The 24,469-nt window shown below is 33.9% G+C and overlaps 1 protein-coding gene across 3 annotated transcripts; it reads right to left on the bottom strand.

Moving 5' to 3' along the window:
• Positions 1–543: 543 nt before the first annotated feature.
• LOC148957808 (uncharacterized) lies at positions 544–22,944 on the bottom strand. 3 transcript variants are annotated; one of them, XM_089114710.1, is made up of 17 exons: positions 22,339–22,671; positions 19,391–19,621; positions 18,738–18,994; positions 17,705–17,881; positions 17,039–17,225; positions 16,442–16,614; positions 16,060–16,231; positions 15,197–15,438; positions 14,005–14,249; positions 11,647–11,833; positions 10,978–11,164; positions 8,888–9,064; positions 8,535–8,775; positions 7,965–8,141; positions 7,295–7,481; positions 6,696–6,869; positions 544–6,487 (listed from the first exon to the last, which is right to left on the bottom strand). In XM_089114710.1, the coding sequence occupies exons 11-13, from the start codon at positions 10,996–10,998 to the stop codon at positions 8,677–8,679; spliced, it is 297 nt and encodes a 98-aa protein (XP_088970836.1). In that variant the 5' UTR covers positions 10,999–11,164; positions 11,647–11,833; positions 14,005–14,249; positions 15,197–15,438; positions 16,060–16,231; positions 16,442–16,614; positions 17,039–17,225; positions 17,705–17,881; positions 18,738–18,994; positions 19,391–19,621; positions 22,339–22,671; the 3' UTR covers positions 544–6,487; positions 6,696–6,869; positions 7,295–7,481; positions 7,965–8,141; positions 8,535–8,676. The 3 variants fall into 3 exon arrangements, with proteins under 3 accessions (XP_088970836.1, XP_088970835.1, XP_088970837.1); XM_089114709.1 differs by lacking the exon at positions 8,535–8,775 and having other exon boundaries at positions 22,339–22,944; XM_089114711.1 differs by lacking the exons at positions 7,295–7,481; positions 7,965–8,141; positions 8,535–8,775 and having other exon boundaries at positions 22,339–22,931.
• Between the last annotated feature and the right edge of the window lie 1,525 nt (positions 22,945–24,469).

Genomic DNA, 24,469 nt, shown 5'->3' with positions numbered 1-24,469 from the left:
ACATATTTACGAAGTTTGTCTATGTTGCATTACAGCAATGATTGCCTTACAGCTATCTCTGGAAAAGTAAAATATACTAGCAGTTGTTACCCTCGTTGACCAAGCGACCCTGTGGTCCAGTGGTATTAGTGGGTGACTGCTAATGTCAAAGGTCATGAGGTCGCGGGTTCGAATCCCGGCTCAAGCGCTGTTTTTCCTCCAAAAATTCAAGCGGCATTCACGTGGACAGTTGGACAATGGAACAATGGAAGGACAATGGAACAATGGGAAACAATAGGAATTTCCAAAACAATGGGGCATTCAAAATGGGAACAAAGAGCTGGGATTCGAACAGGCGCATGCGCTTCTCGGTGGGCGGTAGTCCCCGGCTCCGGACGTCCGGAGCCGGGGAAGACCGCTTACCGGGGGTTACCTACGGAGTCAGCAGGCTGGCCTCCGACTGAAAAGTCAGGGGGACATGCTCGTCTCCGAGATGAAAAGTAGGGGGACAGTCTGCACTCCAAGAGAAAATACAGGGGGAAGGTTCAAATTTTTTTTTCAAAAAAAAATTTACAAGTGTAAAGGGTCCCCCACTCCGCCCCGCCATGCTGGGCCTCTCCCACGGAGTGCCCCAACGTCCCACCTGCACTGCAAGATCCTGGTGAGCCCCAACCAGTCATTCTTCGCTCCATCTATCTTACCATCACTGCAGGTTGCCCTTTATCCCTAAGGTAAGAGGATTCATTTTCTCCTGCACCATCTCTTCGACTGCCCGTCATTTTAACAAGTATATTGTACAACAAAGAACCAGTATCAAAACTCATCTCCTAAGGCCTAACCTAGCCTATTTCTGAGGGGTAAATCATATTGCACCATTTCTCCCCGTTGCTGCAAGACACCATTGGCTTACTGGGGGCACTGCCCTGCAAACCTAAAACAGACAACCTAACCGGCCGAAAGATCACACTGCTTTTAGGGGGGAAAATTGAGAATTTTTGTAAACAGTGCTAAAATGCGCACTCCTTGCAGGTTGATCGGTGTGAGATGTGAGAGGTGTTGCAGACCCGTTGACCAAGACTACCAAAGCCTACCTACCAGCAACTTTGATAACTTGACTAGTAAGGCCACTGTTCACAACGTCTACGCGCCACCCAGCATTTCTCGTCATTGCCCGGTACGTGCCAAGCACACAGAGAAATTGTCCTGTTGCAGTGTTATGGACGAGGGGAAATTTGGCAGCGAATGGTCGAAAAGAGCCTAAGCGTCGGCAGTTCATCACGCAATATACTAACCATAGAAAAATAAAATAGTTACTTAAAACACTGAGAGAAATATAACTCAGTAAAAATATATCGGTAAAATAAGTTACAAACAATAAACTCAGAAGTTATCACTAACATAGATTAATCAAAAAGTTTTAAGAAGAAAAGACAGCAGAGGGTGGTGAAAAAACAGGCCAATTTTAAACTATGCCCTGAAAAGAAGGTTTGGAACCTTTCACGGACGTGAAAATCGCTGTTGAAAAAGCCGAAAGGCAGTGAAAGAATTTTTTAAACCCCCGAAAAATACGAAAACCCTATAGGTAAAGAGGGGACAAAGTGAATTGCGAAAAGTATTTAGATTAATCAGAAAACGAGGACAGTTTTGGATAAAGAGAAATGAAACCAACACATTATTAAAATCCGCGAAATATTTTAAAATAAAAAAGGGGCCAAAGGAACTTTCCTATCTTGACGAACTCTTAAACCATTGACCGAAAAGTTGTCGATCCTGAAAACAGTCTGAATAAAACACTTTTCAAAAGGGGTTTGTACTTTGGACGGCTTTCACGCAAAGAGTTTTCCGTAAAATTAACGAAAAGGATTGAAGGTTTTCAAACTTGATGCCGAAAAATTAACGAAAAAGGATTGAAGGTTTTTAAAGTTGATGCCGAAATAAGCGCTAAAAATTAGAAGAGAATTTTTCAAACCCCCGAAAAATATGAAAACCCTATAGGTATAGAGGGGACAAACTGAATTGCGAAAAATATTCAGATTTATCAGAAAACGAGGAAAAATGGGAAAAGCACACTTTGGTTTTAAAACTGTTGGGGAAAAGAGAGGGTAGAAGATTAGAAAGAAATTAATACAGTAGAAATAAAAATATTATTAAAAGAGCTATCTAAAACAAATTGCTATATTATACAAACAAATATAATTATATGCCTACTTAGAGAATTTATAGTAAATTAATTTAAATATATGTTGTGTAATGTTTAGAAATATTATCTTGTGCTAAATTATTATCTTTTAAAATATATGGGGATCTAAGGACTATCTTGCAATTAAACCTTCGGTTCTGAAAAATTTCAAAAATCGATCTAACAACACAGTACGCGGCTAGGTAATATTGAATAAATAATTAGATAGGCATAAATTAATCTTGTAGCTTTTAATTTATCTTGAGGTTATTAATTGCGAAAATTGATAAAGAAAAATATCCTAATTCATTTAGAAATAACTAGATGTTTAGTTAAGATGTTAACAAGGTCTATTCATAACCTTGAGACTTACACAATAATAATAATCATAATCATATTTTCGATTACAATTACAGAACATTATCAAATTATCAATAATATTATCAATTGCTTAGATCTATACATCAATTTTACGGTAAGTAAAAGAGATACATTAGGGAAATTCCCGCCCAGTAATTGTATTACGTATCAAATTACTTTCAATACTTTATGTAACTTTATAATTCGCTCTTATTTTATGTTATTATTACTGATATCGAACTAAAAGTTAGTTTCATTTTACGCGATTAATCTAAATAATAGTTGAATGATAGCTGAAAATTAGTTATTATTGTAACTTTAAATAATTGCTTATAAAGAATTACTTAATTATTTAATCCTACAAAATTAAAAAAAATCTTACACTAATAAATGATAAAAGGCGCACATAAACGTAATGAACTGCAAGGTTACCTATTCAACAGAACGTTTCGCCGTACCCTTGACCGATAGGGTAAATTAAATAATAATAAAAAGAATTAAGTATACCAAAAACCCTCGCACCCGACTAGAGAGCCAGGACGGATCAGAAATTGCTATCCTTACAACACAACCCCGATCATCACTTTTAGTTGCTAGATTGCAGCCTTTCGTTTCCATTGCGGCACTCCCATTCACCAAGACATCGTTGCAGCAAAGAGAATACTCTAATACAATATGATTCACTCGCCGTTAAAGCTACCTATCATTGGAACAGCCACCGAAAACATTGCCCCCACCCGGTGTTTGAAGGTAAACAAAGCTACTTATTTAATGTTCCCATGATGAGTTTGGATCCTGATTAAATGTGTACAATATACAAGCAAAGATGACAAGCAATCGAAGAGATAGTGGAAGAGAGGTAATAAATCCTCTTACCTTGGAGATGAAGGACAAACTTGCAGAGACGGCAAGACAGGATGAAGCGAAGAATGACCAGCTGGAGCCCACCAGAATCTTGCAGCGCAGGCAGGACGTCGGAGCACTCCGCGGGAAGAGGCCCAGCACGGCGGGGCGGAGTGGGGGTGTGTCCGCACAAACATTCACTGTTCCCAATCCCTAATACAAGAAGCCGTAAAGAGAATGTGCAGACACGATGCAGGTGCAAAAACGAATGAAAGAGCTTTCTGGCTTTGACGATTTTTCAAAAACTAGAACCCTGGAAGAAGTCTGAAACCGAATTATTAATGCTTGGAAACGGAGCAAAATCCAGAAAATATGGGCAATTTTTTATTCAAAAAACAAGAAAGGACCTTAAAACAGTTTTACCGATAAAAAATCTTGCCGCAAAACATTTGGAATGCGTAAAGCAATTTTTTTGTAAAAATAGAGCTGCTTTCCTACGACAAAAAATTTTGCATTCTGAGTGCAAGAAAAAATTTTGAACAAAAAAGACACCCAAATACGACCTTACTGAAAGAAAATGAAAATTCATTCCTCTACGGGGGAAATTTTTACTTGAAAACATTAAAAACCCAACCCTTATCCTGATTTTTTCTGGGAATATTTTGGATCGTCAAAAAGTCTGTAATCTTGAAAACGGAAGTAGAAACATCTAAAATTTTCCGAGAAAAAAGTCCGGCGATTGTGAAATGGTTTTTGAAAACGGAAGTGGTAACCTAAAAATCCAAAATGTTCGGAGAAGAAAGCTCGGCGATTGTGAAATGAGTCCTGCTTGTAACTGACCATTAACGGAAGGGCCACCCTTGCCATTGGCTCTATCATGTCGATTTGCACCTGCATTTGATTAAGTCTAATTACAAACACAACATTTTACAAAGTCTTTCTAGAATGAACCTCCTTCCATCAGCTGAAGATTTAAAGCAAACTATCCCCAAATTTTTATCGCTTCAAGCAATAATATAAAACGCGCGAGATGAAAAGTTTTGGGACAAATGTGACGCATGGCCCAAGCAACAGACATGATCTCCTGACAATTGCGAGCAGCATCTCCTTTGGTGAAGTTCATCCTTGTTTCCTTCTGTCCTCATCTTTGTCGTTTGGCGACTTGATGAAAGTCACAGGTGAAAAGGGTAGAGAAAGAAAATAGGTGAGAAAGTAATGGAAGTATGGAAAATGTAAGCTTTTAATAAATAAAATATTTTAGGAAATATTTCTAAACAAGGGAAAATAAAGGAAAGTTCTTCTCCATTTAGTGGCAAGGATAATTAATCAACGAGGAAACGGCTAGCAGAAAGGGACTTGGCTTTAGAAACAACCTCAAAGAAGAATTTTTCTATCCACCTTTTACATTCAAAGCACAACTTAGTTTATTTTATCTATATGCTTGGGGAATTTGGTAAACGCATATTGCATGTGGCCAAAATAGAATAGTGAAAAACCTAAAGAAGACTGTAAAAATCTTTTTACCTAAATATCAGGGTTTAGTTTTCAAGAACAGTGTAGATAGAATGTTGAAAAGAAAAAAAGTTGAAAAGAATCATAGAAAAATATCTGAAAGATAAGGAGAGAGGAAGACATGAATGTGTAAACGATCCTCTCGAAAGTCTGTTCCATGTTGGCACTGTTGTTTCCAGTTTGCCTGATGTTTCACACTTTGTCCAAGCTGCAACACTTTTCGAATGATGCTGATCCTGGTGCTGATTCTCGACTTTGATTGGTGTTGATTTTCTGATTGGCAATGAATTCCCTCAAGCTTGGCCACCTTTTAAATGACGTTGATCGAATCTCATATCCTTTCTCGTTTATCTGGTCTCCTCTGGATAGCAGCGCAGGGTAGGCTTGTATGACTATTCTTCAATCCAACATGAGCAAGCCAACATCTTAAGTAGCGGCACCAAACGACCACCCTATCACGTCAACGCTGTTTTGGTTTATAGTCAAAAAGCGCCCCCCCCTTTGAAAATTACCCCCCTTTAAAATGATATTCAGCTGATTGGCTGGAAGTTCAGAATTGGTCATTCAAGCAGCTTTCTCTTTCCTATTACCTAACTTTTGTTTACATTTTTCCCTTTGGGATATGCACCTATCAAGATTTATCTCCCAAGTTTACTTCATTCAGCCGAAAAAAAATCAGTCTTAAAAACAAACTTCTTGGTGAATAGAAGTTATTTTTGTAAACCAAGTATTACCTAGAAGAAATACACCTATGACACGATTCCCTGGGTACCTCAAAGATATCAGCAATTTGATAAGCCGAAAACTTGGTTTAAACTTTTATTAGAGGAGAAAAAACAGTAGCATAGTTGAATTAGAGATGCTTTTGGGTAAAACTTAGGGAACGCAAAATTTGTAAAGCAATGGACGAAAAATTCTGGCGGAAATCTGAACAAAAACGAAAACATCTGACGGAAACACTGGTAAAGAAACTTTTGGGCAAATGTTAGGGCTTGAAACACTTTATGAAGCATGCAAGGGAACCTATTATAAATTCTAGCTAAACAAACTTTGACTTGAAAACACAGGGCCTTGTTTGATTGAAAAAGCTGCTCAAATGACCTTTTCCCTTATGGTGAATTAAAAATGCAATCAATGCTGGCAAGCAACTTGTTAAACAAAAAATTGAATTTCACCCTTGAAAAACTAAGAGTCAGTGCATGCACAAACATGCACACAAAAGCAAAAACAGTGCAAGCTCCCCTTGGATCAGTTCCCGCTTTTTCTGCTCGCTTCTCCCTGAGCAAACCCTCGTGAAATACTTTCCCTGCTCGCTTCTCCCTGAGCATACCCAAGCAAACAACTGGGATGGAATCGTAAATTTTACCCAATAACAGTTTCGAAGTAAGTTACTTGCCAGCAAACACCGCACTTCTAACCCATTCACAATCAGAATTATTTACATGAATGCATTCTGTATCATCTGTCCATCTTCTCAACAGTTCTTCATTTGATCTTCTTTGCTTCATCTTCTTGTGAACATCCTTTTGTGCATCTTCTTCTTCTGCAACGTCTTCTTCTGCCTCTTCTTCTTGTGCATCTTCCCAAGTGACGTCATTCCTCAGAACGACTGACCTTTAAAAACAACAAAAAAAAGGTTTCAAAATATGTCTAGCAAATTCAAAATAATCCAACAAAACTCTGATTAAAAAACCATCAAAGAAGAAGAAAACATTTTGAATCAAGAATAAAAACTAATGCAAAATAAATCGATTTATGCTACTAAATAAACCTTTAAAGCTTATTACAACGAAACAAGTTTTTGACAAAAATTTATATTTACCATTTTACTTCAAGTCTTCGTGATCTCTGTTTAACTCCATTACTTTCTGAAAATAATTAGTCCTGTATTTCATCAAATTAATTTCCATCATCTAAAAGCAGTCACAAGCTTTTCATCTCAGTGTTATGACGGCTTGACACTTTCAAGAAGAATTCCAAACATAACTCGAAGGTCCTGGAAAGGAAGCAAAAAGTAAAAAGCTTTGATCCTTCAAATACTGTTTTTTAAAGTAAAAATATTTTATCAAAAAAAACAAATCTTGTACAAATCTTGAAAGGTAGAAGCACCTTTTCCATCTAGAGTATTTTTAATCATTACAAACTTACATCAACAAAACAAATTCATAAAAAAAGGAAACGAACTAGTCTTAGAAGAAAATCATATGAAAAAATATGGCGTAACCTTCCATAGTAACTTGAATTCAAAATAATCGAACAAAAATCTAATAAAAAAAACTTTTAAGGTTAAAGGAGAAAAATCTCAAAGTGATGGATTAACAATCATCCGTAAAAACTCCAATTATTCAAACTTGACGTACCCTTTAAAGCTTATCACAACAACAAAAATCACAGAGAAACAAATCAATAAAGACTATTTACCATTTTATTTCCAGCTGACATCTGACAGGAATAGACTCAGAGATTAAATTCTTCGTGCTCTCATTTTGGTTCCATTTGAATTCGTTTCTCAAAAGAATTGGTCCTCCATTCCATGAAAATTAATCTTGATCATCGAAAGCCAGACACTGACATTTCGTCTCAATGTCATGTTGGCTTGATCCAAGATCTAAAAATCAGGGAATTCTCACATAATGAAGAAGAATTTCAAACATAACTCGAAGCCTTTGAAAGAAAAAGCGAAAAGTAAAAAGCTTTGATCCTTCAAAAACTCTTTTTTAAAGTAAAAAATATTTTATCAAAGAAAATAAATCTTGTACAAATCTTGAAGGGTGGAAGCCCCTTTTCCATCTAAAGTATTTTTAATCATTACAAACTAACATCAACAAAACAAATTCATAAAAAAAGGAAACGAACTAGTCTTAGAAGAAAATCATATGAAAAATATGGCGTAACCTTCCATAGTAACTTGAATTCAAAATAATCGAACAAAAATCTAATAAAAAAAACTTTTAACATTAAAGGAGAAAAATCTCCAAGTCATGGATTAACAATCATCCGTAAAAACTCAAATTATTCAAACTTGACGTACCCTTAAAGCTTATCAAAACAACAAAAATCACAGAGAAACAACTCAAAAAAGACTATTTACCACTTTGTTTCTAGCTGACATCTGACAGGAATAGGTTCAGAGATTAAATTCTTCGTGATCTCTTTTTGGTTCAATTTTACAAAAGAATTGGTCCTCCATTCCATGAAAATTAATTTTGATCATCCAAAAACAGTCACTGGCTTTTTGTCTCAATGTCATGTTGGTTTGATCCAAGATCTAAAAATCAGGGAATTCTCACATAATGAAGAAGAGTTTCAAACATAACTTGAAGCCTTTAAAAATGAATCAATTGTCAAAAACTTTTATCTTAAAAATACACTTTTTTAAGTAAAAAACATCTTAACAAAAAAGTTCAATAATTCTTAAAGGTAGAAGCCCCTATTCCATCCAAAGTAAAAAAATCATATAACAAAATATGGTGCAATTTTTCTGGTAACTAAAATTTGAAATAATCTAATAAAGCTATGATAGAACACCTTGAAAGAAGAAAAAGAACAATTTCTGCAAGTTTTTGATAAAATCGTTGATATCAATTTGATTTATCAAACGTAAAGCTAATGAAAACAACAAAATAAGTTGCTGAGAAACATTTCAACAAAGAGTACCTACCATTTTATTGCCAGCTGACACTTGACAGGAAAAGGTTGAGAGATTAAGTTCTTCATGATATTCGTTGTAATCAATGTGAATTTCTTCAAAGAATCAGTTTTCTATTCCAGCAAATTTATTCTCCATCATCTAAAGGCAGTCACTAGCTTCTCATTGCAATGTTATGATGGTTTGATCCAGGATAAAAAACTGAGGGAATTCTGGCATTTTGAAGGAGAACTGCAAACATGTCTTCAAGATCCTGGAAGGAATAAGATACAAAATAGCATTTATCCTTAATAAACAATCTTACCCTTGAAAGCTTATCAAAACAACAAAAATTACAGAGAATCAACTCAAAAAAGACTATTTACCATTTTATTTCCAGATGACATCTGACAGGAAAAGGTGGAGAGATTAAATTCTTCGTGATCTCTTTTTGGTTCAATCTCACAAAAGAATTGGTCCTCCATTCCATGAAAGTTAATCTTGATCATCCAAAGAAAGTCACTGGCATTTTGTCTCAATGTCATGTTGGCTTGATCCAAGATCTAAAAATCAGGGAATTCTCACATAATGAAGAGGAATTTCAAACATAACTCGAAGCCTTTGAAAATGAACCAATTATCGAAAAGCATTTGTCCTGAAAATACATATTTTTAAAGTAAAAAACATCGAATCAAAAAACAAATTTTCAATAAATCCTAAAGACAGAAGTCCCTATCGTCATTTTAAGAACTACTAACTTAAATCTACAAAACAATTTCATAAAAAACAAACAAACTAGTCTCACAAAAAATCATGTGACAAAATATGGTTAACATGGCTCACTGTTTGCAGCAATATTCAAACATGCCCTGTTTATATTCAACCAAATCTCTTTTCATTCCAAAACTCGATTTTTTGGCTTCATTTCACACTTTCATAGATGATGTATTTCATTTTAAGTTCAATACAGCAAGTTTATAACAATTTATTTTATTCAATCCTTGAACTTACATTCAATCTTTGACTTTTTTATTCAATCCTTTAATTTCATGTTCAATGCTTTAAATTTTAATTCAATCCTTGAATTTTTATCTTCAGTTCCAAATTTACTTTTAATCTTACTGGAAACGAGCGCGTTTATTGAAGTCGAGGCCGTCATGTTTACGAGGGAAAATAAATAAATAAACAGCTGTCTTACGCCATATTACTATCAGATTGTTACAAGTACTACTTCCAGCCACTTTTATGGAATAAATGCACATAAGTTTATATCTGAGAAAAGCGATGTCTCTGGGTTCATGAACACAATGTTTAGGCACAATCTTTGCACATAATTTTTCAAGATTGTACCACAAAAGGGCGTCTCCCTAAATTTCCGGGAAACTGAAGGGCAATGCCACAGAAACAAGTTTTAGAAGTCACTCTTTGGCCCGAGCTAGTTCTCCACGGCCCTGCCGAAATCGCATTGTATGTTATGATCAGGCGTTTTACGCACAATAACAAGCGATTTAACATCAACTTATCCATAACATAGCGGCGATTACAACCTGAACGAAAACCAAGACAAAGAATCATGTTACAGCTCACAGCATTATGAAAGCGTGCAATAAAAACGGAAGTAAACGTTACTTTCCGTGACAAAACAATAGCTCTATTCTTTGTATACTGCGTGAAGAATTCAAATGAAGCAAAATAAAAAGATTATTGCACTAAATAAAAGTGCTATTTCAGCAAATTCTACCACGTAGAAATCCAGTAAATAAAACTTGAAGATTGCACGGAAAACCAGAAGCATAGCATACCAAAGCACTTTTGGTAGGACGCTCTTCAGAGGATAAACTTTGATTAAGCCCCCCCCCCCCTAATCGATTAAGCCCCTAATCTAGGAGAATTTTTGGGAAATAAGCCCCCCTCCCCTCGAATAAGGCCCCATGGGCTGAAGTATTGCCGTGACAGTGATAAATTGATGTTTGAGGACATACAAGGTCTTATTTCTTTCCCGCCAAAACACGACAGCCTCGACTTCAAATTAACGCCCCCGTTCCCAGTAAGATTGAATATAAAAATTTGAGGATTTAATATAAATTAAGATTAAATACGAAATTCAAGGATTGAAAAAAACTAAATGAATATAAACTTGACGTATTGAATTGAAAATGAAGCAAATCATCCACGGAAGAGTAATTTGGAGCCAAAAAATGAGTTGGGAATGAAAAAGATATGATTGAACATGACAAGTGCATGTTTGAATATTGCTACGAACAGCCCGCCATAGCGCAACCTCCCTAGTAACTGGAATTCAAAATAATCGAACAAAAATCTAACTAAAAAAACTTTTAAGGTTAAAGGAGAAAAATCTCCAAGTCATGGATTAACAATCATCCGTAAAAACTCAAATTATTCAAACTTGACGTAACTTGAAAGCTTATCAAAACAACAAAAATCACAGAGAAACAAATCAATAAAGACAATTTACCATTTTATTTCCAGCTGACATCTGACAGGAATAGGTGGAGAGATTAAATTCTTCGTGCTCTCATTTTGGTTTCATTTGAATTTGTTTCTCAAAAGAATTGGTCCTCCATTCCATGAAAATTAATCTTGATCATCCAAAAACAGTCACTGGCATTTTGTCTCAATGTCATGTTGGCTTGATCCAAGATCTAAAAATCAGGAATTCTGATATAATGAAGAGGAATTTCAAACATAACTCGAAGTCCTTGGAAAGGAAGCAAAAAGTAAAAAGCTTTGATCCTTCAAAAACTCTTTTTTAAAGTAAAAAATATTTTATCAAAGAAAATAAATCTTGTACAAATCTTGAAGGGTGGAAGCCCCTTTTCCATCTAAAGTATTTTTAATCATTACAAACTAACATCAACAAAACAAATTCATAAAAAAAGGAAACGAACTAGTCTTAGAAGAAAATCATATGAAAAATATGGCGTAACCTTCCATAGTAACTTGAATTCAAAATAATCGAACAAAAATCTAATAAAAAAAACTTTTAACATTAAAGGAGAAAAATCTCCAAGTCATGGATTAACAATCATCCGTAAAAACTCAAATTATTCAAACTTGACGTACCCTTTAAAGCTTATCACAACAACAAAAATCACAGAGAAACAAATCAATAAAGACTATTTACCATTTTATTTCCAGCTGACATCTGACAGGAATAGACTCAGAGATTAAATTCTTCGTGCTCTCATTTTGGTTCCATTTGAATTCGTTTCTCAAAAGAATTGGTCCTCCATTCCATGAAAATTAATCTTGATCATCGAAAGCCAGACACTGACATTTCGTCTCAATGTCATGTTGGCTTGATCCAAGATCTAAAAATCAGGAATTCTGATATAATGAAGAGGAATTTCAAACATAACTCGAAGCCTTTGAAAATGAACCAATTATTAAAACTTTTAACAAAAAAAGATCACTAACATCTTAACAAAAAACTTCAATAATTCTTAAAGGTAGAAGCCCCTATTCCATCCAAAGTAAAAAAATCAAATAACAAAATATGGCGCAATTTTTCTGGCAATTTAATGGCTTGATCCAAGATCTAAAAATCAGGGAATTCTGACATTATGAAGAGGAATTTTAAACATAACTTTAAGCCTTTAAAAATGAATCAATTATCAAAAACTTTTATCTTTAAAATACACTTTTTTAAGTAAAAAACATCTTAACAAAAAACTTCAATAATTCTTAAAGGTAGAAGCCCCTATTCCATCCAAAGTAAAAAAATCAAATAACAAAATATGGTCAATTTTTCTGGCAATTTAATGGCTTGATCCAAGATCTAAAAATCAGGGAATTCTGACATTATGAAGAGGAATTTTAAACATAACTTTAAGCCTTTAAAAATGAATCAATTATCAAAAACTTTTATCTTTAAAATACACTTTTTTAAGTAAAAAACATCTTAACAAAATACTTCAATAATTCTTAAAGGTAGAAGCCCCTATTCCATCCAAAGTAAAAAAATCAAATAACAAAATATGGCGCAATTTTTCTGGCAATTTAATGGCTTGATCCAAGATCTAAACATCAGGGAATTCTGACATTATGAAGAGGAATTTTAAACATAACTTTAAGCCTTTAAAAATGAATCAATTATCAAAAACTTTTATCTTTAAAATACACTTTTTTAAGTAAAAAACATCTTAACAAAAAACTTCAATAATTCTTAAAGGTAGAAGCCCCTATTCCATCCAAAGTAAAAAAATCAAATAACAAAATATGGTCAATTTTTCTGGCAATTTAATGGCTTGATCCAAGATCTAAAAATCAGGGAATTCTGACATTATGAAGAGGAATTTTAAACATAACTTTAAGCCTTTAAAAATGAATCAATTATCAAAAACTTTTATCTTTAAAATACACTTTTTTAAGTAAAAAACATCTTAACAAAAAACTTCAATAATTCTTAAAGGTAGAAGCCCCTATTCCATCCAAAGTAAAAAAATCAAATAACAAAATATGGTCAATTTTTCTGGCAATTTAATGGCTTGATCCAAGATCTAAAAATCAGGGAATTCTGACATTATGAAGAGGAATTTCAAACATAACTTTAAGCCTTTAAAAATGAATCAATTATCAAAAACTTTTATCTTTAAAATACACTTTTTTAAGTAAAAAACATCTTAACAAAAAACTTCAATAATTCTTAAAGGTAGAAGCCCCTATTCCATCCAAAGTAAAAAAATCAAATAACAAAATATGGTCAATTTTTCTGGCAATTTAATGGCTTGATCCAAGATCTAAAAATCAGGGAATTCTGACATTATGAAGAGGAATTTCAAACATAACTTTAAGCCTTTAAAAATGAATCAATTATCAAAAATTTTTAAAATACACTTTTTTAACTAAAATTCGAAATAATCTAACAAAGATCTTATAGGAAACCTTCAAAGAAAAAAAGAAAAATTTCTTCAAGGTTCTGATAAAATTGTCAATCAAACTTTTGGTGGTACAAAACTTGAAAATGGCTTTGAAAGAAGCAAACATTTGAGTAAACTAAAGCTTTTCGTCTGACACTCTTCAGAATTTAAAACATCAGAACATAGATCGAAAACTCTTTTCGTGCTTATGTAGATAGATTCCAAAACTGTTTTGGAATCTATCTACATAAGCACGAAAAAACCGCTACTATGTAGACAAAAGGAGTTCGTTTTCACCTTAGGACTCCATTGGTAACATTCTCAATAGGCAAGCGGCACTGATTGGTCAACCTATACAGTCATGTGCTCGTGTTTCTGATTGGCCTATTTCGATCCACAATTGGGTATATATATTTCTTAGCGTAGAGTCTTCGATCTATGTTCTGACGTTTCAAACTCTGAAGAGTGTCAGACGAAAAGCTTTAGTTTACTAAATATTTGCTTTTTTCAAAGCCATTTAAAATCGTCAATATTAATTCAATTTATCAAATGCAAGGTAACATAAAAGCTAATGAAAACAACAAAACAAGTTACTGAGAAAAATCTAAATAAGGACTACTTACCATTTTATTTACAGCTGACACTTGACAGGAAAAGGTTCAGAGATTAAATTCTTTGTGATCTTCGTTGGATTCAATGTGAATTTTTATTCTGATAAAATCAGTTTTCTATTCCAGCAAAATTATTCTTCATCATCTAAAGGCAGACACTAGCTTCTCATTGCAATGTTATGATGGTTTGATCCAGGATCACAAACTGAGGAAATTCTGGCATTTTGAAGGTGAACTGCAAACATGTCTTCAAGGTCCTGGAAGGAATGAGATACCAAATAACATTTATCCTTAATAAAAAACCTTTTGCAAAAAATTTTTTATCAAAGAAATCAAAACTTTGATAATTCCTTAACGTAACAGCCCCTATGTCACCTACCAGCCTTCTAAAGTTTTAGCAACTAATGTCGAATGAACAATTTCATAAATTAGAGAGAAAGAAAATTACATGCTAAGTTATGTTGTAACTTTCCTAAAAAATGGAATTTAGAACAATCCAGCAGAACTGGAATGGAATGACCTCTCAGAAAAAAGAGAAAAGTCTAAAAGGTCATGAATCAACAGTCAATCATAAAAGATTGATTTATGAAACTCCATGTACCTTAATACCTTATAAAAACTGAATAAGTTACTGGGAAAGAGCTTAGAAAAGATTATATACCATTTTAGTTCCAGCTTAAACTAGAAGGGAATCAGTAGAGAATTGAATTTCTTTGAGACCTTTTTCTAATGCCATGGGAGGAATTTTCTTTCAATGATTAGTCTTCCAATCTTTGAAAAGTACCCTCCATCGTTAAAGAGCAGTCACTAGCTTATCATTGCAATCTTATGATGGCTTGATCCAAGATCACTTTTAGAAAAAAAATTTCTTATCAATGAAACCAAATCTTTGTTAAATCCTTAACGTAGAAGCCCCTATTTTTTCTACAGTCCTTGTCAGGTAATAGGGAATTAAATCAGATAAATAATTTCATAAAATAAGGTGAATGAAAATCATGTGACAACATATTGTGTAGCTTCCCTAGTAACTAAAATTCAAAATAATCAAACAAAACTCTAATGGAACACACTTATAGAAAAAAGAAAAAAAACTAAAACTCCTGAAACAATAGACAACCGTACTAAACTGTTTTATCAAACTTGGGGTTACTCAAAGGCCTATGACAACAAAATAAGTAACTGAACTCAATAAAAGGTTACTTACCATTTTAATCCCAGCTGACAGTCGATGGGAATAAGTAGAGTGATTAAATTTTTGTGGTCTCTTTTTGGTTCAATGGAAACATATTTCTGGTAAGAATCAGTCTTCCACTACATCAAAATTTTTCTCATCCTCTGAAGGCAGTCACTGGCTTCTCATGTTGATATCTTTATGTCTTGATCTAACATCACAAACTGAGGAATTCTCACATACTGAAGAGGAATTCTAGACATAACTGGAAGCCCCTGGAAAGGAAGGAAAAACTTGTTAAAAAAATAACAAACTTTTTAAAACGTTGAAAGTAAAAAAATATACAAACAGATCTGTCTGATAGAAAGAACAAATTACAAAAGATGGTGCAAGTTTCTTAAGCTTGGTTTCCTATGATGGTTTCCTTAATTAAAAATTGAAAATGAGTAAAATTGAAAATTACCTCACAGTCTAAATCCAAGTTAACTTGAAATAGCATAAGATAATGTGAGCTAACTCAAAATTAACCCAAGTACCGATTCGGTTTCCACTGGAGATACTATTGGATTAAATGAATGGTGGATTAAAAATGCAGTCAATGCTGGCAAGCAACTTGTTAAACAAACAAGTGAATTTCACCCTTGAAAAACTAAGAGTCAGTGCATGCACACAAAAGCAAAAACAGTGCAAGCTCCCCTTGAATCAGTTCCCGCGTTTTCTGCTCGCTTCTCCCTAAGCGAACCCTCGTGAAATACTTTCCCTGCTCACTTCTCCCTGAGCATACCCAAGCAAACAACTGGGATGGAATCGTAAATTTTACCCAATGACCGTTTCGAAGTAAGTTACTTGCCAGCAAACACCGCACTTCTAACCCATTCACAATCAGAATTATTTACATGAATGCATTCAGTATCTTCTGTCCATCTTCTCAATAGTTCTTCATTTGATCTTCTTTGCTTCATCTTCTTGTGAACATCCTTTTGTGCATCTTCTTCTTCTGCAACGTCTTCTTCTGCCTCTTCTTCTTGTGCATCTTCCCAAGTGACGTCATTCCTCAGAACGACTAACCTTTAAAAACAACAAAAATGAAGGTTTCAAAATATGTCTAGCAAATTCAAAATAATCCAACAAAACTCTGATTGAATAACCATTAAAAAAGAAGAAAACATCTTTGAATCAAGAATAAAAACTAATGCACAATAAATCGATTTATGCAACCAAATAAACCTTTAAAGCTTATTACAACGAAACAAGTTTTTGACAAAAATTTCTATTTACCATTTTACTTCAAGTCTTCGTGATCTCTTTTAACTCCATTACTTTCTGAAAAGAATTAGTCCTGTATTTTATCAAATTGGTCTCCACCATCTTAAAGCAGTCACTAGCTTTTCATCTCAGTGTTATGACGGCTTGACACTTTCAAGAAGAATTTCAAACATAACTCGAAGCCCCTGGAAAGGACGCAAAAAGTAAAAAGCTTTGATCCTTCAAAAACTCTTTTTCAAAGTAAAAAATATTTTATCAAAGAAAATCAAATCTTGTACAAATCTTGAAAGGTAGAAGCCCCTTTTCCATCTAAAGTATTTTTAATCATTACAAACTTACATCAACAAAACAAATTCATAAGAAAGAAACAAACTAGTCTTATAAGAAATCATATAAAAAAATATGGCGTAACCTTCCATAGTAACTCGAATTCAAAATAATCGAACAAAAATCTGATAGAAAAAACTTTTAAGGTTAAAGGAGAAAAATCTCCAAGTCATGGATTAACAATCATCTGTAAAAACTCCAATTATTCAAACTTGACGTACCCTTTAAAGCTTATCAAAACAACAAAAATTACAGAGAATCAACTCAATAAAGACTATTTACCATTTTATTTCCAGCTGACATCTGACAGGAAAAGGTGGAGAGGTTAAATTCTTCGTGATCTCATTTTGGTTTCATCTGAATTTGTTTCTCAAAAGAATTGGTCCTCCATTCCATGAAAGTTAATCTTGATCATCCAAAAACAGTCACTGGCATTTTGTCTCAATGTCATGTTGGCTTGATCCAAGATCTAAAAATCAGGAATTCTGATATAATGAAGAGGAATTTCAAACATAACTCGAAGTCCTTGGAAAGGAAGCAAAAAGTAAAAAGCTTTGATCCTTCAAAAACTCTTTTTTAAAGTAAAAAATATTTTATCAAAGAAAACAAATCTTGTACAAATCTTGAAAGGTAGAAGCCCCTTTTCTATCTAAAGTATTTTTAAGCATTACAAACTTACATCAACAAAACAAATTCATAAGAAAGAAACGAACTAGTCTTATAAGAAATCATATAAAAAAATATGGCGTAACCTTCCATAGTAACTCGAATTCAAAATAATCGAACAAAAATCTGATAAAAAAAACTTTTAAGGTTAAAGGAGAAAAATCTCCAAGTCATGGATTAACAATCATCTGTAAAAACTCCAATTATTCAAACTTGACGTAACTTGAAAGCTAATAAAAACAACAAAAATTACAGAGAATCAACTCAATAAAGACTATTTACCATTTCATTTCCAGGTGACATCTGACAGGAATAGGTGGAGAGATTAAATTCTTCGTGATCTCTTTTTGGTTCAATCTTACAAAAGAATTGGTCCTCCATTCCATGAAAGTTAATCTTGATCATCCAAAGAAAGTCACTGGCTTTTTGTCTCAATGTCATGTTGGCTTGATCCAAGATCTAAAAATCAGGGAATTCTGACATTATGAAGAGGAATTTCAAACATAACTTTAAGCCATTAAAAATGAATCAATTGTCAAAAACTTTTATCTTAAAAATACACTTTTTTAAGTAAAAAACATCTTAACAAAAAACTTCAATAATTCTTAAAGGTAGAAGCCCCTATTCCATCCAAAGTAAAAAAATCAAATTACAAAATATGGCGCAATTTTTCTGGTAACTAAAATTCGAAATAATCTAACAAATCTCTCATAGAAACCGTCAAAGAAAAAAGATCAATCTCTTCAAGGTTCTGATAAAATCGTCAATCAATTTTTTTGTGGTACAAAACTTGTAAATGGCTTTGAAAAAAGCAAAAATTTGAGTAAACTAAAGCTTTTCGTCTGACACTCTTCAGATTTCAAAACGTCAGAACATAGATCGAAAACTCTTTTCGTGCTTATGTAGATAGATTCCAAAACTGTTTTGGAATCTATCTACATAAGCACGAAAAAACCGCTACTGTGTAGACAAAAGGAGTTCGTTTTCACCTTAGGACTCCATTGGTAACATTCTAATAGGCAAGCGGCACTGATTGGTCAACCTTTACAGTCATGTGCTCGTGTTTCTGATTGGCCTATTTCGATCCACAATTGGGTATATATATTTCCTAGCGTAGAGTCTTCGATCTATGTTCTGACGTTTCAAACTCTGAAGAGTGTCAGACGAAAAGCTTTAGTTTACTCAAATGTTTGCTTTTTTCAAAGCCATTTAAAATCGTCAATATTAATTCAATTTATCAAATGCAAGGTAACATAAAAGCTAATGAAAACAACAAAACAAGTTACTGAGAAAAATCTAAATAAGGACTACTTACCATTTTATTTACAGCTGACACTTGACAGGAAAAGGTTCAGAGATTAAATTCTTTGTGATCTTCGTTGGATTCAATGTGAATTTTTATTCTGATAAAATCAGTTTTCTATTCCAGCAAAATTATTCTTCATCATCTAAAGGCAGTCAATAGCTTCTCATTGCAATGTTATGATGGTTTGATCCAGGATCACAAACTGAGGGAATTCTGGCATTTTAAAGGAGATTTTGAAGGAGAACTGCAAACATGTCTTCAAGATCCTAGAAGTAATGAGATATCATATAACATTTATCCTTAATAAACAAACTTCTGAAAAAATTCTTTTATCAAAGAGATCAAAACTTTGATAATTCCTGAACGTAACAGCCCCTATTTTTTCTAAAGTCCTTGTCAAGTACTAGGAAAATAAATCAGATAAATAATTTCATAAAATAAGGAGAAAGAAAATCATATGACAACATATTGTGTAGCTTTCCTAGTAACTACAATTCAAAATAATCAAACAAAACTCTAAAGGAACACACTTAAAAGCGAAAAAATCCAAAACTCCTGAATCAATAGTCATTCATCCTAGACTGATTTATCAAACTTGTGGTTACTTAAAAGCCTTTGACAACAAAATATGTTACTCGGACATAGTCAATAAAACTATTTACCGTTTTAATCCCAGCTGACAGACAATGGGAATGAGTAGAGCGATTCTTCATGATCTCTTTTTTGGTTCAATGGGAGAATATATTCCTCATTAGAATAAGTCTTCCACTCCAGCAAAATTTTTCTCATCCTCTGAAAGAAGTCACTGGCTTCTCATGTTGTTATCTTTATGTCTTAATCTAACATCACAAACTCACATACTGAAGAGGAATTCTAGACATAACCTGAAGACCCTGGAAAGGAAGAAAATACTTGTTAAAAAGATAACAAACTTTTTAAAACTTTGAAAGTAAAAAAATATACGAATAGATCTGTCTAATAAAAAGAACAAATTACAAAAGATGGTGTAAGTTTCTTAAGCTTGGTTTCCACTATGAGTTACTGTCAGATAATTCTGAGTTAAATTGAAAATTAGTTCACAATCTAGATTCAAGTTAACTTGAGATAGTGTGAAATATTATGAGATAACGTGAGTCATTCAATCTCAGCAAAAAGAGCTCAAACAAAGGATATTAGAACTGATAAAAATGGAGTAATGGAAACACCCATGTTGTCGTTTTGGTGTGGGACAGGGCAAATATGAAAAAATGAAAATAACAAGAAATGAAAGAAACATAAGAAAAGAATAATGGTAAGTCAAAGCATGGAACTGCGCATCCAATAAAAAGCATGCCTTGGCAGTTTTAGGCACGTGTGGAGGCATGCCCGTGCAATCGCAGACCAAATATTACCAGGATTGAGTGAAAACTATTGACCAATTGATTTTCAGCTAATACATTTAATAATGATGTTGATTTTGATGAAATTCTTTAAAAAATTTGATAAATCAATTCTGATTTTCACCAAACTTTTTCTCAGGAAGCAATTAATAGTTCTTTGCGTTTCATTCAATGACTTATAATTGTTTGGTAAAGATAACCAACAAAAAGTATATAATATGTTGTGAACAATTTTTTTGCGGTACGATAATATGTTGTCTGGAAGCAGAATCTAAAACCCCACTCGAAACACATCCAGTGAATTAAATTTTAATCACTTTGTATCGTTTATGTATACAGAGGCAGTTTTTTATCAATAAAAACAAGATCTTCTGAAAGCCTCAATGCCAAAACTTTGTTTTCCTAAATTTCTATCTCTCTATTTCAAAATGAAATATTTAATAAATTTTGGGCTGGGATTAAGATTGGGTTTTCATATGTAACCATTTTCTTTTATTTATCATATCAGTTGACATCAAATCAAAACATTTCACATATGATCTTTACAAATTAGGACCTGATTTCAGAATTCAGGCTGCATGGGTTTATATAAAAAGGGGCATAATTTTCTATTGTCAGCTGTAGCCAGGCTGCAGAGTGTGGCAAGTGCAAGCCCAAGATATTTTTTTTCAAAAGACCCTGCACACCAGGTAAAGGGATTGTTATACTGAGATCTGAGCATGACAATTGTGTTCTATAGCTTTGGGGAAATGAAGAATTAAGTTTCCACATAACTGCCATAATCTTGCATTGGTTTGATAACAAAACAACTATCAATCATGTACATGTTCTTATCTTTGTTCACATTGGCTTCTTAATCAATATCCTTGGATTCTAGCATAGTTGGGTAAACTAGTATGCACAATTGAAGTGCACCAGTGGCGGACATCAAGGGATGCTACAAGGGGGAGGACAATGGTCTTTTGAACTAAAACTATGGAAAATGTGACATCATCTTATTAAAACAATAGGCCCGCAATATCTGACCACCAAAATATCTGCCTCTGAGGTGCACCCTTACCAGGTGGGATAGGTGCCCTGAGGTGCACGCAAAGTTTAGGTATGTGCAGGGAATGCATTCTATGAGTCTCTGCACATGCAAATTAAGTCCCACAATCCTACACACAGCCTTATCACAAGGCTTACAGATGCTATCTAAACATATAATCCCGTAGCTTTACACCTGCTATTTTGAAACATGATTTGTTCCCTTACATATATAAGTGACAGAAAATAATTCTGTGCACAAAAGAAAGATACTTTGCACTCTGGCACCCTTAAAACAAAGTACATTCTTGCACACAATAAAAGCATTTGCTCTGCACATCTGGGATCTTGTTTAAACTGCCGTACTATGCAATAAGGGCCTTTATCCCGTTTTAGATTTCACTGCAATTTTCAATGAGATCTTGGGACCTTCTTTTTTAGTTTTCCCTAGGGCCACATTGACCCCATTTACACTGTTCTGAGCAAGTTTAGAACTGTGACAAAACTGTAGTGGTTTGCCCTCCAAATTAACACTAGCACAGTGGAACCTAGAGGATTTTGCTATGCCATCTGTTACAGTTTTGACCCTGCTATGAATCCGACAAATTTTGTACCGTCACGTTTTCATTTTTTAATCGGACAGTGAGAACAGGTCTGAAACTTTTTGGCAGCCCATATCTCAAAAGGAATCGAACACTTTCCCAATCAAAGTTGAGAACAAATGAAGAATTAAAGTCATTTTGCCATATTTGAAAAAAACTTTTTATTTTGAGCCATACCCAGAACCACGCCCAAACAACGCCCATATCCGGGTGTCCAAGAGTCACTTATAATTTTACAAAAAATTTTCGGGACTGCAGCCACCATGGAATCCATACTGACCTTTTTATAAACTAGGCTCCTTTATGCAAATGTTTACTGTACTGTTCATAAAATTCACATTCCTTTATGAAAAAAATACTGTCAAATTTTTGTCTTGACTTTATGAAACTGAAACATATTCACTCGATAATTCCATGCCTATAGTTCGTCAAACGAAATTAATTTTCTGATACAAACAAAAGCGCGGGGCAGTGCTCTGCCAACCCTTTTGGTGTTCCTCTCCTTGACGAAGAAAAATTCCTTCTCGTGAAACTATAAACGGGAAAAAATATGTTAAAAGAATCATATTGAATATTGAATCTAAAGTAATGTCTTTATCATACCACCAGTGTTGGAAGGACTTTTGACAATTCGTCGCCATTTTCTTCAAGCCAGGCCATGCTTGATTTTCGCAGTGGTTACCGGGATATCCTCCTCCTCAGCTCAGCTCGCTCAATTTATTCTTTTCATATCCATTTGTCATTTACTATGGATTTAGTCAGGGCTGTAAGAACCAAAATATTGGTGAATCGTTTAAATTATGATAGAAAAACAAAACTAGGTCGCAGTGGTAGTTTTTGGGGGTCCAGGAGGGTCATGGTCCAAGGCACCGCACTTATGGTAACCAGAAGGGGCAACAAACCTAAGAAAAATGAATAAAAGTTGCAAAGAACAAGGGGCCCCTCAATCTTTTCGGCCCCTAACCACTGCTTGTTAGAGATTCAAAGGTTGAAAAACCGAAAAAGATAGAAAGTGCTATCAGAAAAACAGTGCTGTGAATGGTATGTAAGTCCATACAAAAAAGTAATAGACGGGGACTATGCCAGGGACAAAGCAACATGATTACGAGAATCAAATGTAGTGAAATTGAATTTTAAATAAATGAAATTGAAGAAATACTTCTATTTCGACTCGGTATACAGGACTTCATCAGAGTGAGGCAAGCACATGTGATAAAAGACAGGCACGTAAATAATAGGGGGCGTGGGGGCGTGACGCCCCCCCAAAGTTTGGAAAATCCAGTTACAGTTGGAAAACATAACGGTTGACTTGGAATTTTTTCTTAGGACCAAACTTGTGAATTTTATATTTTAAGAAGCTTTTTTATTTTAAATGTAAAAATTCTAAACATTAAAATTCACAGGCTGAAGCTGACCCGTCTCCACTGGATCCAAATTGCACAATTGCCCTTTTTGCTTTCTTTCTGACGGGAGTTGAATCAAATTACGAACAGGCAAGGTGAATTTTCCGGATAAGAAACTTGAAACTTTACAGTTTGGAATAATAATTCCCGTATTGATCAGAAAGTATTAGAGTGGGAGTTTTTTAAGAAACTACGAGTAGTTAATTCAATAAAAGATTAATAATCTTTCAGTACTAAAAATTCTCAACGCTTCTTATAAAAACGAGTTTATGCTAAACTCCCCCTGTTCTTTGTTAACGCCCTTGACTCCTTATCATAAATTCCTATGACAAAACTGCTGTGAAGCAAGAACACATTGCAAAATTGCAGTAGAAGTATTTGATCAAAGAAGAGTGTTTCATCTTTCGGATCAGGCATATGCACAAGTTTGTTCTCAAATCATCATTTCAATTGTAATGAATGAAAACTTGAAAAGGCATTTGGCCCTCTGAAAATTGTTAGTAGTTTTCTTCGATCAAGAACAAAAATTAAAGGCTCAAATTCTTGGTGCTTCTATATCGTGAAAAAATGTATTTTAGATAAGATTGATCTGCGCCAATTGATTAATTGATCTAAAAGAATACTTCTAATCATTAAGTATATCTAATACTGGTTTTGCTTAAATGTTGCTTTACTTCTTACTGTAAGTTAAAATGTCTGTTTCATGTTGATCAAAATTTAGAGATTTAGGCTTTTATGCTTTAGGCTAATTATTGAGTAAAGTTTTGGTAATTATAAAGAAAATAGAACTATGGTGTTCGGGCTATTTACAAATATCAATTTAGTAGGTACAGTAGATTTACTGGTCAAATGAAAAATTTTTTACTTAGATTGGAATTTTCATCCTTCCACGCCCCCCCCCCCCAAAATTAGCAACTTGTTTTCGTCCCTGATAAAAGAACTAAGAAAAGACGGTGTAATACCAGCATCAGGCTAATTGCACCGAGTGTTGTCACACAATCTTGTGTCACACAATTCAGTTTTGCTTGAGTGGTGTGCCTAAAGAAATGGGTTGTTTGTTTGCATATGTATGCTATACTGTTTATATTTCAAAACGTGCATATGTAGAAAAATGTTAAAAAAAGACAACGAGAAAAAAAATTGATTACTTTCATTCTTTCAACGAGGAATTAACAGTCTATATTCAAGTTGTTTTTGGAAATTTTATAAGAAACTAGTACTAGAATAGCTAAAATTAAGAACCTTTAAGCTGAATTCACACTGGACGCGTCACGGCGCGGCGCGTCACTGAGCGTCATCGAGTGTCGCGTCATGTACTTCTTCATGCTATT

Source organism: Rhopilema esculentum, chromosome 20, assembly GCF_057945365.1.
Source record: "Rhopilema esculentum isolate cy_ngs chromosome 20, ASM5794536v1, whole genome shotgun sequence".
Taxonomy (NCBI): domain Eukaryota; kingdom Metazoa; phylum Cnidaria; class Scyphozoa; order Rhizostomeae; family Rhizostomatidae; genus Rhopilema; species Rhopilema esculentum.
The sequence above is the reverse complement of the archived record's forward strand: the minus strand, read 5'-3'. Positions and strand labels throughout refer to the sequence as shown.

Bases quoted from the DNA above. Each gene is read 5' to 3' on its own strand.
- LOC148957808 (XM_089114709.1), bottom strand. From the start codon at position 10,998: ATGTCAGCTGGAAATAAAATG. The intron at 9,065-10,977 runs GTAAATTGTCTT...CCTGATTTTTAG, and splicing joins TGTCAGCTGGAAATAAAATG to ATCTTGGATCAAGCCAACAT. The intron at 8,142-8,887 runs GTAAATAGTCTT...CCTGATTTTTAG, and splicing joins TGTCATCTGGAAATAAAATG to ATCTTGGATCAAACCAACAT.